A 13,924-nucleotide genomic window follows, 5' to 3' on the forward strand; every position below is an offset into this window, starting at 1 on the left:
ACGGTTTCATTTAACTTCCAAGCTAGGTTTAGTTGAAATGCAAACCATGAATGTAACACAGCTTACAAAAATCTTTGCATTTTTTCTGTAGTGAAATAAGTCCTCATGGACTAAAAAAGGCACATTAAGATACTGAATGGGTAGAAAAGAACGCAAACTACTATGTACAACCCCAGTGCACTGTTGTCTATAAACACCAGAGTACTAAATTCTGAAGTAAATTAGAATTCGGGGAAGTGCATTTAGAGAAAGCACAACACACACAGGCAAACTTAACATTAGTGATGCACCTCCACACCCGAACCCTTAACAAGCCTATGCTTAATTGGAAGAATTCTTAAAAAGTGCTCAACGCTTGACAAACTAACCACATTTGGAAACAATAAAATGAGCTTTCTAATTCCCTACATTATGTTGTGTATGCCTTTTGCATATTTTTCATGGCTTGATTTAGAAAACAAAAACATTTGTCTTCACAAAGTTAAGCAAGTCCAAGCCTCAGCATTTAATTTTTTTAAGTTCATAGTGACAAAGGGGGTTTGAAAAAAAAAAATTACCTTCTAATAGCATGACGATAAGAGGTCAGCCTCTTCTTGAAAAACACAGCTTTAAAAAAAGTCCTAATACATTGCTTCCATCAAGAAGAAGGCTGGTGTTATGAGACAGAATTATTCATAATCACATATATATTAAATTTATAGCAAATAGATTCCACTTCAGAGCAGCAATATAAATGGACTTCAGTGATTCTACGTCCAGATTCTAATTTATGACAAACCCTAAATCAAGTCTTCCAAAACAAAATCTCACTTCAATATTTTTATACCTTCGTTCTAGTTACCATGTTACAATTCATATTTATTTTATGATTCTAACTCCTATCATAATCTCACACCTACGAGACCTTCACATTTCCATTATTCCTGACGTTAAGGACTATATTACGAAACTTTTGTATTTATTAAGTATTATTTTCCAAATTACCACATCAAGAACTGAAAATTTTCATATTTTAAAAATAAAAAGAACATAATCATTCCTCACACAGCCACCCTTCAAGGATGAATTGAAATTGCTTCTCTGAATAATGACAATAAAATATAACAATTCTATAATAGATCACTACCTTTGCTCTGAAGTGAAGGTGATAAAAGACAAAGAAAGACATTTTGGACATGTCTCATATTTGGTACTATCTCTTGATTGATTACACCAGCTTACTAAAGAAAATAAAATGTGCAATGTATTTTCTGATTAATCTAGCCAATCTACCCTCAGATTCTCATGCCAGAAAATTACGTCAAAACATAAACATTAATTTACTAATAATGGTACGTATTTCATTCTAGTGTATCCTCTTTCGACTGGAACATTATACATACCTTTTCCATATGTATTTTTTCCAGTGATGAAGCAAGTATGCAATCATATCATCTTTGAATGACAGGCTGCACATAATTAATACCTGCCCTTTATGGCTGTCATCAATTCTATTCAGATAGTATGGGCTTTTCTAGACTTCTTGGAATTTTGGCCTATACCTAATATTTTTACTTTCATTAGAAATTAAATATAGTTTCTCTTTCCATTCCAGTAAGCAGTCTGTTCTACCTTTTTCCTGTCGAACTGAGGAGGCCTCGAAATGAGATTACATTTCCTAATAACTGGGCACAACTATGAATAAGAATAAAGGAAATGTGTTTTATTCTCCACTGGTCCTACCAGTTATTTCAATTAATACTCAAAAATACACACAGATTTTAGTTAGAGTTTAACTCTCTGGTAGTCATTTTAGTGTTAGCATTTTATTCCTTTGTATCAAACTAACAAATTATAGCTAATAGCTTGTGAAGTCCTTCTGTAATTAAAAAAAGAGGACTGTGGCAATGTACATTTCCAGTTTATATTTAAAACATAATAATTTTAAAAAGTGGAACCTCAAAAATCACTAGAACTATTTTGTTTTAATGTTTATTTATTATTGAGAGACAGAGAGTGAGCATGGGAGGGGCCGAGAGACAGGGAGACAGAATCTAAAGCAGGCTCCAGGCTCTGAGCTGTCAGCACAGAGCCCGACGCGGGGCTCGAACCCACGAACCACGAGATCATGACCTGAGCTGAAGTCAGATGCTTAACCGACTGAGCCACCCAGGCGCCCCTCACTAGAACTATTCTAATCTTTTGTTTTCTTTAATAGAATGACACAATCAACCTTTTTTGTTTAGTATATTGCTGCCTTCCATGTCGTTATCAGGCACACAGCAATCTATCAATCACTGAATTTTACAGCAGTTTCTCTAAGTAATTCCTATATTTCTTCAAATCTGGTCTTTCAATCTTTCTGCAGAATAATTGTCTTCAACTTCAAATAAGGTACACTAATCTACTTCTACTTCTGGTTCCCTAAAGAACTTCTTTTATCCTAAGAACAAAACATTCATACTTCAGTAATTATATCAAAGCTTTAAATTGATGATATATACATCAACTCCAAAAGATCTCCTGATTAAAAAAATAATAATAATATATGCAAACTCTTAAAATATAAAAGCAGAACAGATTGCTTTGTGGTTAATATGAAGCAGATCTAAGCCCTATCACTCTGACGAAGGAAATTAAGGAAATTCAGCAGTTTACATATGAATATTGCTTGAGCATCAGGCTCTGGTCCATTTAAGGGACTATTATGCAAATACACAAAAAATCGTGAAGATAGACCAAATGAAGAAATAAATAATTCAATACTTTCTTAGTGCGCCTCCCTGTTCTTAACACTAATTTGCTTCTTCTCTAATAGGAAGAGATGTTGCTCATTTAAGCGCCTCTCTTTCCAATGCAAGAGCTCACTACATATAATTAACCTTTAGAATTTCTGTTAAAAATAAAACAATTGTGCCACCTGCAGGCTGCATGAGATAACACAGAATGAAGTAACTAAAGCAAATTTTCTTAAAAATGAGTACTTGTCGTAGAAGTCTTCTTTATTCAAACAGTGATTTAGGTGTAGTACCAGTGTAAGAATAAATTGAAAATGTCAATGGACAACAGAAAATGTATGCGTAATAGTTTGTGAAAATGGCATTTACAGGTCCTGCCGTGGTAAAAGATGGCCCACAAACAGTATATGCGGCATCATCCATTTCCCACCTGCTTCGCTTGTACACACACGGACTGAAGGATGTGCTCCAAAATGGCACCAGTGGTTCTCTGGCTGGTGATGGTATATACGTGCTTTTTATTTCTTTTGTTTCTTATAATCTACATTTTACTAGTTTTCTCTGGTAAGTTTATCCAATTTCACTCTGTGCCCAAAACTTATCTAACACTGAGAAAACAAAACAAACAAACAAAAAAGTACTTTTGTTTGGTTATTTTTAGATAAACCCCACAAGGACAGGGCAAAAAGGAGGAGTAACAGCACACAAATTTGGAGGCAGAAAAGTAAAGAGATGAGTAATTGTTGTCCAAAGAGATTCCAGTAAGCTGAATCCTAAGCCAGCAGTGGGGAAAGCTGAGATAATCACCCGTTCATGCAACAGAATTGCCCAAACGCCCAGGAACCAGCTGTACGAGGAACTGGGGAATGCTATCTGAATGCTAACTGGATCCCCTCCTGCAGTCCAGTGCTGGGTAACAACCCTTCCTCATTCAACAGAAGACTGGGACACTGGAGACTGTTTCTCTGGAGAAGGCAAAAGAGAAGACCTTTAGAATGAAGGATCAACTTACACATGTGGGGGTATACAGGAAGGGTATAAAGAAATCAGCAGATTATCTGATGTGACTGACAATACGGCAAGCTGTGCTGAGAAGCTATTAGATACTGCGGGATGAATCAGTAATAGTTATCAGAGAAAACTAAAGAAAAAATTTTAAGGCAACAATACAGGAAAAGCCAACAGTAAGAAAGGTAACAATGATAATTTGGGACAATATAGGACAATCTCAAGATGTATTCAGTGTAAACACTGAATGCGGATTTAACCAAGAATTGCAAAGTAACTACACTGGAGGAACAAGAGAGGGAAAACCTAGGGGATGGCACTGACCAGCACTCACCCACAGGTAATATGTAAAACAGAAATAGGAAGACAAACAAACGCTGGAACAAAGAGACAAAACCTGTTGCTTATAAGAAAGAAGACTGGGAAAGCAGGGAGAGATGGGGAGATCTGCTGCATTGTTATAACCTTTCAGTACTATCTGTTTAAACTATATGCATGTATTACTGTGTTAAAGTAAATATTTTATTATTTAATAAACATGTTTAGTTAATTTTATAAAAATCCTAACAAGCGGCAGCAGCATACCATAGTGATTTAGAGCACAGGCGCTGGAACCAAACCGCCCAGGTTTAGTATAGATCCACCACTTACAAGTCACCTACTCCTTCTGTGCCTCAGTTGCCTCTTCTGTAGAACAGTTCGTAAGGACTAAATAAGGTTAACACGTGCAAAGTCTTCATGGGTGGGGGTGGGGCTGGCAAACAGCCAGTCAGTCTCAAAAACGTTAGCTAGTTATTACTGACAGGTAGCACAGAAACGGTTAAGAGGGTGAACTCGCACACATCCGGAGTTGGCCATATGTATTACCATATCATGCATTACAATTCCTTCTTCAAGTAACGAAAAATAGATTCACTGTTCCTCTCACATCTCAACCCTAAACACGAAGGTTTCCTTTCTACTCTCTCCTTCACCTAACCTGGCCTCATTCTCACAGCTACAATACACTAGCTCTTGATCTCTATTTTAACTGTAGTGTACGTTTGAAAACCAAATTCTCATTAAAATCAATAGTAAATGTGGGGGCACCTGGGTGGCTCGGTCGGTTAAGCTCTTGATCTCTGCTCAGGTCATGATCTCATGGTTTGTGGGTTTGACCCCCGTGTCCAGCTCTGTGCTGACAGTGCAGAGCTTGTTTGGGATTGTCTCTCTCCTTTTCTCTGCCCCTGTCCCCGGCTTGTGCTCTCTCTCTCTCTCAAAATAAATAAATGACCATTTTTAAAAAATCATCAGCAAATGTTTGATCTTCAGTGGTGCTGTCATAACATTCACTACCAAAGCTAAGGAGCAAATCAGGCTCTCAGTAAATGCCTCCTGAGCTCCCATTATCCTAGTCCTAGACCAATATAAGACCAGAATCTTGACCTCCAAAGGATTACAGTTTAAATGGGAAGTCAAGATATATACACAAGTACTAGAGGGTAGTAGATAAAAATGCTCTAAGAGTACTAAAGAACAATGAAAGCTGAGACTTGGGCTGATCAAGAAAGGAAAAAAAAAAAAATCTGCTATGGCTATTATCAAAAAAATCAAAAACAAAACCAAAAAAAAAAAAAAAACCAACCAACCAAACAAAAACCCCATCCTAACAAATAAAACCCCCAGAAAACAAGTGTCAGCAAGATGTGGAGAAATTAGAATCCTTGTGCACTGTTGGGGAGAAAGTAAAATAGTGCAGCTGTTATGGAAACCCATACGATTCCTCAAAAAATTAAACAGAAGTATTACCATTTTCTCCAGGCCTCCTATGTTTGGGTATACACCCAAAAGAACTGAGAGCAGGGGCTGGAACAGATATTGTACACCCATATTCACAGGAGCAATATTCACAGCAGCCAAAAGGTGAAAACAACCCAAATGTACATCGACAGATGAATGGATAAACAAAATGTGCTATAGAACTACAATGAAATATGATTCAACCTTAAAAAAAGAATGAAATTGGAATACAGGCAACAGGACAGATGAAACCTGAAGCCACTATGCTATTAGCTAAATACAAAAAGACAAACGATGTAGGATTCCAGTTGCATGAGATACTCTGAACAGGCACATTCATAGTGATAGAAAGAAAGTGGTCACCTGGGCCTGGGGAGAGAAAGGAAAGGGGAGATTTTGCTTAGGGGACACAGGGTTTCAGTTTGGGAAGATGAAAAAAGTTCTAGAGATAAAGACCGTGGCGATGGTTGCACAACAATGTGGACGTATTTAATGCCATGGAACTGAACACATAAAAATAATTAAAATGGTGAATTTTATGTATATTTTACTACAATATATATTTTTTTTAATTTAAAAACTTTGTGCTAGGTAAAAAAAACAAAGTGAGAAAATGAACAGACATTCCAGGTGAGGAGAGCATCACATCCATAGAAGGAGGTGGGAATTACAGTTCAGAGTGCCTGGAGAGTGGAACAGAATGAACATAAAAAGTGGGCATGTAAGTTAAAAACGTACGTTACAGCACTATTATAGCTTAACTTGAATACCTCGTTAATGGGGTTGACGTTATTTAAACTGCAATGGAAAACTATGAAAGAATTTTTGAGCAAGAGAAATACCACAACTAAAAACTGAACTTGTTTGCAGTTCCACATAAACAGCTGACCTTCACAAATCTGCAATTTACAGAAAAAAAAATAACACTGCACAGTTGCTTTGACAGGGTCGCAACTATAAATCTTGCAGAAAAATTAAAATAGAGGGGCTTCAAGTACCAAAAAAGCTACCCATGAATGTGTTACCTGTTCTCCTTTACTCACTGAGACCGCTTGGCCTGAGAGACTGAAAAGGCACCTAGGACCTTCCATTAGATCTTCAAATGTCTGGCCTCCATTCTAACAGTGGTAGAGAGAAACGGGAGGCATTTCTGGAAGATCATTTCATGGCAGAGGAGTGGAGTGAAGAAAGGAGAAAGACAAGGACACCTGTTTGTTCATTCACTTGTTTATTCAACAAATATTTATTCAGAGCCTACCAAGTATTAGGTGTTCTTCTAGGGGCTGGAGATATCAAAAGTGAAAACGGACAAAAATTCCTGCTTTCATGGAGTTTTCATTCTAAAGAGGGGAGACAGAAAATAAACATGACGTGTCTGGTGGTGATAAGAAATAAGAAAAGAAAGGCAGGTAAGGGAATACAGTGACAGTGGAAGAACTATTTTATCAGTTGATCAGAGGCCTCCTTTGATAAAATGAGCAGAGCTGAATGGAAGAAGCCATGCAAGTATCTGATGGAAGAGCCTTCTAAACAGAGGAAACAGCAAGCACAAAGAATGAGCAGAGAGTATGCTTGTTGCTATGTTCCAAACACACAGAGAAAGCCGGCGCACGGGAGTGGAGTGAGAAAGTGAGGAGGTACGCGGTCCGCTGAAGTCAGGGAACGGAGGGTTCCTACCATAGGGGGCCTTGTAAACCACAGTCAGAACTTCAGATCTCAGACTGAGTTTAATAAGAAGCCTTGGAGGGTTTGCAGCAGAGAACTGGCATGATCTAATTTATAATTTAAAAGCACTGTGAAAGCTGCATGGAGAACAGTCTGTACTGGGCCAAGGGTAATGGTAGGGATACCTACTGGGACACTCGCAATAATCTAGAGCAGAGATCATGGTAGCTTAGACCATGCTAGTTGGTGAGGAGTGGTCAGATTGCATCTCAAAGGTAGAGCCAACAGGAATTTCTGATAGACTAGATGTGCCATACGAAAGGAGTCAGGGATGACTCTAATTGTGATACAAGTGAAATAACAAAAATCAAAATTAGATGCCACAGCTCCAAAAACAAAATCTTTCTACCTGTATAAAGTGCCCAAACAGCCTCATAAACTATATAGACTCTATTCCTATCCAGTTGTTCAAACGTATACAGAAAAATCCCACTAAACATCAGGTCAGTTACACAGACCCTGTGCTTACTCTTGTGCAAGGCACTGGCCTCAGGACACAACCCAGAGAACTTATACTTGCTCTTTTCCCCTCTCTTAGCATGAGAGCCACCATATTTATAAACAATACAGTACTTGGTATTTCAGTGCTCACCTAAAGTACAAAGTGAGATGACTGAAGGGTGTGAGGCAGGAGGGGATGGGAGAGATCTCCCATCTGCCCTTCTGAATCTACCCCTCGACTTTCCCCAGACCACTGTGCGTGCCTCAACAACACGCTTCCTTGTGCCTTGAACCCACCGGGGTTCAGCCACAGGGCAGTAGAAGCAGGAGATGAAGGGAGAGCGGAGAGGGGGGTGGTCAAGGTATTTACTTCCCCAGCTCCCTCCCCGTGTAGCCACCTGGGCTGGTTAGATCCTTCAACTGAAGAACACACCTCCATCACAGGATCCTCCCCGCAGGCTCCCTCCTTTCCAGCTCTAGCAACTGCCCCCTTCCCATGCCTCTTCATGATGCCACTCAGCACCTTGCTCTAAATAGCCCCGCAGCACAGCACCACCTCTACACCCGGAATTCACAAAAAGTAGTCATCTAGTAAACTCTCCTCAAATTACCCATTTTTACGGTGCCATCTATTCCCTGCAGGACCCTACAGAAGATTTAGGAGAATAGCATTTAAGTAATTAGAAAAATTTCAACCCGCAGAAGAGGTCACTCTATTTGAAGAAATAGTTCAAACCAAGATTTCCAAATAACTGGCTTTATATAAATGTATTCGCTAGCCATTTATTTATAATGGGAACCCCTATACAAAAACATTCACTTCTTGTTCTCAGATATGGTAAATATCCTTGCAAAATAGCACTATTTTCTGTAGGAAATGACAGACATGTTTATGGAAATAGGCTGGAGACTAACTGGTGTTTAGAGATAAATTACAGGGAGATTCACAAGTTTCCTGAAACTACATAGAAAATTTTGCACGTACACATTTTTCTGAAGAAGTGGTATAACTTTTATCAGTTTTCAAACAGACTTGTGTCTCCCCTAAAACCTAGCACTAGTACAATCCCAAGGAAGTTCTCCTGAAATGTGCCAACCTTAATTCTTCCCTAAAATTTTTCATGTAATACAAGAAAGCCCTTGATTGCAGCAAAGTATTGAGCAGATCACTAGCTATAGTAAATGTACTGCTTACCAAGTACAAAAATAAATAAAATAAAATAAAATATAATGAAATAAAATAAAATAAAATAAAATCACCATTCCCTCCATTTTGTTTACAGAATCTGCTAATTCTTTCATACACTTAGTATCCAATGGTGCATCTGTAAGGAAGCTGGCCAGAATTGTAGGTACTCCATGGCTATGGAAATACTTCCTCTGAGTGGGAGAAACTGAACACGACAGAAGAGGTTTCAGCTTGCAATACTGGTCTTCTTGCTATTAAATTATAAAATTAAAATTCTACCTAAATCCATTTATTTTGCAATCTTGGAACAGGACAAAAAGAAATCATTACTTAAGAGTCTAGCAAAAAAATGGACACATGCGTAAGTTTGGGGATTTACACATTGGCTGTAAAAGGCAAATGAAGGTCAAGACATTAACAATTAGGCACACTCAAGAGGACAGTTGATCCTTGAACAACATGAGTTTGAAATTTACAGGTCCACTTACATGCAGATTTTTAAAAAATAAATATATTGGGAAAATTTTTGGAGATCTGCAACAATTTGAAAGAACTCACAAACCACATAGCCTAGAAGTACCAAAACATTTAAGAAAAAGTTATGTATATAAGAATACAGTTGATGATATGTATAACACACAAAATATGTGTTCATTGACTGTTTATGTTATTGGTAAGGCTTCTGGTCAACAGCAGGCTATTAGTACTTAAGTTTTGGGGCAATCAAAATTATACATGGATTGTCCACTGCGTTGGTGGGAGGGGTCAATGCTTCTAACCTCCATGTTGTTCGAGGGGCAACTGTGTATCAATTAGAAACTTGCAGATAGGAAGACATTAACATATACTCTAACTCTTAAAGGGTTCTGCCACCCTTTATACAGTCAGTCTAGAATTGTAACTGTTAAACTGTTCTAAAAAAATGATATCACGACTGTCACTGAGATACTATTCACAATGTAGATATTACTAAAATAGGTCTCACTTCACTTAAAAAAAAAAAAAAGTGGAGGTGTTCACATGGTGAACACAGCTTCAGCATGCTGACACGTTCTGTTGATGGCTACGGCCAGGCCACCACCTGACACTGAGGTAGACTGTGGTTAAGGAAAAAGGTTCTGGTGTCAGAGGCAGAGCCGGGTTGAAATTGGAGTTCTATCACCAGAGCACAGCATCAGCCACTGAGAGTATTAAGTGACTTAAGTCATGTAAAGTGCTGACAAGGGTGCATGGTACATAGTAAGCTCCAGTGCTACTTGTTCTTCTCAAACCCACTTCCCCGACTCCTTTCTTGCTGGAAGAGACCCAATTTTGTTCAATCGTGTACCTTCTTGTGAACACGTGCTCCGAGTTAGTGACCTCATTGCCCAGTGTGTTAGTTCATTTGGACAGCTGTCATAAAATACTTGAGGCAGATGGCTTATAAACAACATTTATTTCTCACAGTTCTGGAGGCTGGAAGTGCAAGATCATGACGCTGGCAGATGTGATATGGTGGCTGATGAGGGTCCACTTCCTAATTCATAGATGGCACTAAGCATGGGACACATGTCATTGCTCATAAAAACGTTGCCAACAAACACCATTTAAGGAAACCAATACTCCAAGTATGACTCCCACGGACAGAGTTTAAGATCCTGGATTAGATGTATGAAAAGAGAAATTATTCAGTAAGTGTACTTAATTCCTATAGTCTATAGGTTACCAAATAGTTGTTTAGTTTTATGAAATTACAATTTCTAACAAGCTCAGAGAAAAACAAGCCAACACCATGTAATTCATGCTTTGTAAAATAAATAGTTCAAGGACCACCACCTGTATTTACCACGACAAACAAAAACCTGTATGTGGAAAGTTACGAGACAAATTTTAGCTCCGTATATTAGAAAATAAAAAAACCCAAGATTTCCAAATAACTTAAAGCTACCCAACAACACTGTCAGCTACTGAGGTAGGCAGAATAACAACCCTGCCTCCCACCCCCCACTCCTCCAAGATGTCCCACATCCTAACATCCAGAACCTGCGAATATATTATGTTACATGGCAAGGGAGCATTAAGCTTGAAGAAGGAATTAAGGTTGTTAAACAGCTCATGTTGAGATGGGGAAAGAATCCTGGTGGCCCAATATAATCACCAGAGTCCTTATGCATGAAGGAAGGAGGAGCTGGGAAACTTAGCTTTCATGAGATGTAGCGATCTCCCTCTTACAGATGATGTTCAGGCCGAGTGAGCCAAGTTGTTCATGGTGTGCAGGGGAGTAGGTAAAATGTCATGATGCATCTGGGGCGCCTGGGTGGCTCAGTCGGTCAAGCGTCCGACTTCGGCTCAGGTCATGCATGATCTCGCGGTCCGTGGGTTCCAGCCCTGCGTCGGGCTCTGTGCTGACAGCTCAGAGCCTGGAGCCTGTTTCAGATTCTGTGTCTCCCTCTTTCTCTGACCCTCCCCTGTTCATGCTCTCTTCTCTCTCTGTCTCAAAAATAAATAAATGTTAAAAAAATTAAAAAAAAAAAAGTCATGATGCATCAGATAAGGACTGCCTAAGTGAGTTTCCAGAGGCAGAAGTCCTTAAACTGGTTCTAAAGAAAACCCCTGAAACTGCATGCACCTTTCTGTCTGTAACCACCTATGTTCCTTTTTCTGTAGAGAGAGTCTAAAGCATTCAAAGATTCTCTAAAGAATCTGTTTTCCGGGGCACTTGGTTGGCTCAGTCGGTTAAACGTCCAATTCTTGGTTTTGGCTCAAGTCATGATCTCACAGTTTGTGAATTCAAGCCCCGCATCAGCCTCTGTGCTGACAGCACACAGCCTGCTTGGGATTCTGTCTCCCTCTCTCTTGACCTGACCTTGCTCTTTATCTCTCTCTCTCTCAAAAATAAACAAACATTAAAAAAACAAAAAAAAAAAGAATGTTTTGCAAACAAGGTTAAGAAACAGTATGGAGTTTCCTCAAAAAGTTAAAAATAGAACTACCCCACAATCCAGCAACTGCACTACTAAGTATTTACCGAAAGGATACAAAAATACAGATCTGGAGGGGCATATGCACCCTTATGTTTATCCCAGCATTATCAGCAATAGCCAAATTATGGAAAGAGCCCAAATGTCCATCAACTGATGAATGGATAAAGTGTGTGTGTGTGCGCGCACACACACGCGCACGCGCGCGCGCACACACACACACACACACACACACTGGAATATTACTTGGCCCTCAAAAAGAATGAAATCTTGCCATTTGCAACAACATGGATAGAGCGAGAGAGTATTATGTTAAGCGAAATAAGTCAGAGAAAGACAAATACCGTAAGATTTCATTCATGTGGAATTTAAGAATCAAAACAGATGAACACATGGGAAGAAAAAAAAGGGAGAGAGGGAAGCATATCATAAAAGACTCTTAACTATACAGAACAAACTGAGGGTTGATGGAGGGAGGAGGGTGGGGGATGAGCAAAACGGGTGAAGGGCATCAAGGAGGGTGCTTGTTATGAGGAGCACTGGGTACTAAATATAAGTGATAAATCATGAAATTCTATGCCTGAAACCAGTATTACACTTTATATTAACTAACTAGAATTTAAATAAAAATTTGAAAGAAAACAAAAGGATACCTTCCTAAATTATTTGCAACACTGAGATTTTACTATGTCATGATTTTCTAAGGTAGTGAGTCTTAAAGTGTAGCCCAGCAAACACCACCATAAAATATCAAAACTTGAGCTCCATCCCAGACAGAATATCTGGGAGCTACAGGAAAGTTCAATATTTCACAAAATGGAGAAAGGGAAAACAGGGAATTCTATACACAGTTAAAAAAAACCACTACACCAAGAGGTATTTTATGAAATATTCAACTGAAGAAACTGAAATAAATTGTTCCCATTACCAAAGCTTAAAATCTCAGTGTACTCATCTTTACCGTGTGACTCTGTAACTTTTTTTTTTTTCTGAGTCTCAGGTAGCTCAGAATATGTAAGCATTGCCTACTACCCCTAATTTTTTATATCAAAATTCATAGTGTGAAGTGCCAGATGATTGGCAGGTAATACATCACACTCAAAAAATGTTAGCCATATCCCCCCACCCTCATGTAAAGAAAAATAATACCCAGCATACTATATTACGTCCTGTTAAATACTAAAAGAATTATGTTAATTCTGTTAATGTCATTACTTAATGCCTACTTTCTGTAATAACTTCTTGGTATGATTCCCCTCCTAATATTCCACTCTTTCAAGCGCATGTTTTGCTTAAAACATTCTTCTCGACCTATGTCTGTGATGTCATAGGTATTTACAAATTAAGTCTCTTGCTTGTCGTCGCGCGGGGCAACCCGAGAGGCCTGGAAGAAAAGATCTCCCAATAAAGAGGGGCCAAGAGAATGAATAAGAATGGCTACCAGTGGCTTTTGAATCTCAGCAAGCTTCGACACCCTGACAGCTTTAGGGGAACCTGAGACTGGGAAGTGGCTTGAAAGAAAGGCGTTTAGGACCTCTCTCCGCGCGTCACAAATAACCCAAATTCCAAGGCAAGGTCACAGAGAAGCCACACTAACCAGGGGCCCAGGAATGGAGTCAAGTTCTCCCAACTCCCAAGAAAAACCCTTCGCGGCATGCATGCACTAGGCCAAGTCAGCGGACCTCTCCCCGAGAAAAGGCCTTAGGAACCGGGAGCCGCGGGCACTTCCACACCCAGATGGGCCTTGAATCCAAAAGCCCCTGACCCAGGCCCATTACTCAGCTACACGGAGAAGCCGAGCGAGCCCCGACCACTCACCCCGCAGCCACTGCGTGCTGTGAAGCCATCTCCAACTAGCTCCGCGACCGAAAGACCATCCGGAAGCGCCCCTCACCAGCCCCAGTCTTCGGCAGCCGCCGGAGCCCAAGAGGTAGCGTAGCACCCGAGGGTCACAGCCCAGCCTCCAGGAGGCCGCCATCTTCCCGGCCTTGTCGCGGGCTGCCCGCAGCACCGCCTGATCGCCCAGTCATCAAGACCCTCCCAGGCCCCGCCTCTTGTCACGTTGGCCACACCCCCTGGCTCCAGTGGTGCGCGTGAGTCTCGGA

The 13,924-nt window shown here is 39.8% G+C and overlaps 1 protein-coding gene across 2 annotated transcripts in view; it reads right to left on the reverse strand.

Moving 5' to 3' along the window:
- Nucleotides 1-13,862, reverse strand: part of PDHX (pyruvate dehydrogenase complex component X) — a 70,494-nt gene extending 56,632 nt beyond the window's left edge. The window contains exon 1 of one of the 2 annotated variants that reach the window (XM_019470082.2): nucleotides 13,638-13,862. In XM_019470082.2, coding sequence (XP_019325627.2) covers nucleotides 13,638-13,797 — 160 coding nt within the window. In that variant the 5' untranslated portion in view covers nucleotides 13,798-13,862. The remainder of the gene's footprint in view (nucleotides 1-13,637) is intronic. The other variant, XM_019470084.2, reaches the window with a different exon arrangement.
- Between the last annotated feature and the right edge of the window lie 62 nt (nucleotides 13,863-13,924).

Source organism: Panthera pardus, unplaced genomic scaffold (assembly GCF_024362965.1).
Source record: "Panthera pardus isolate Hobbes unplaced genomic scaffold, ASM2436296v1 HiC_scaffold_12, whole genome shotgun sequence".
NCBI classification, from domain to species: Eukaryota; Metazoa; Chordata; class Mammalia; order Carnivora; family Felidae; genus Panthera; species Panthera pardus.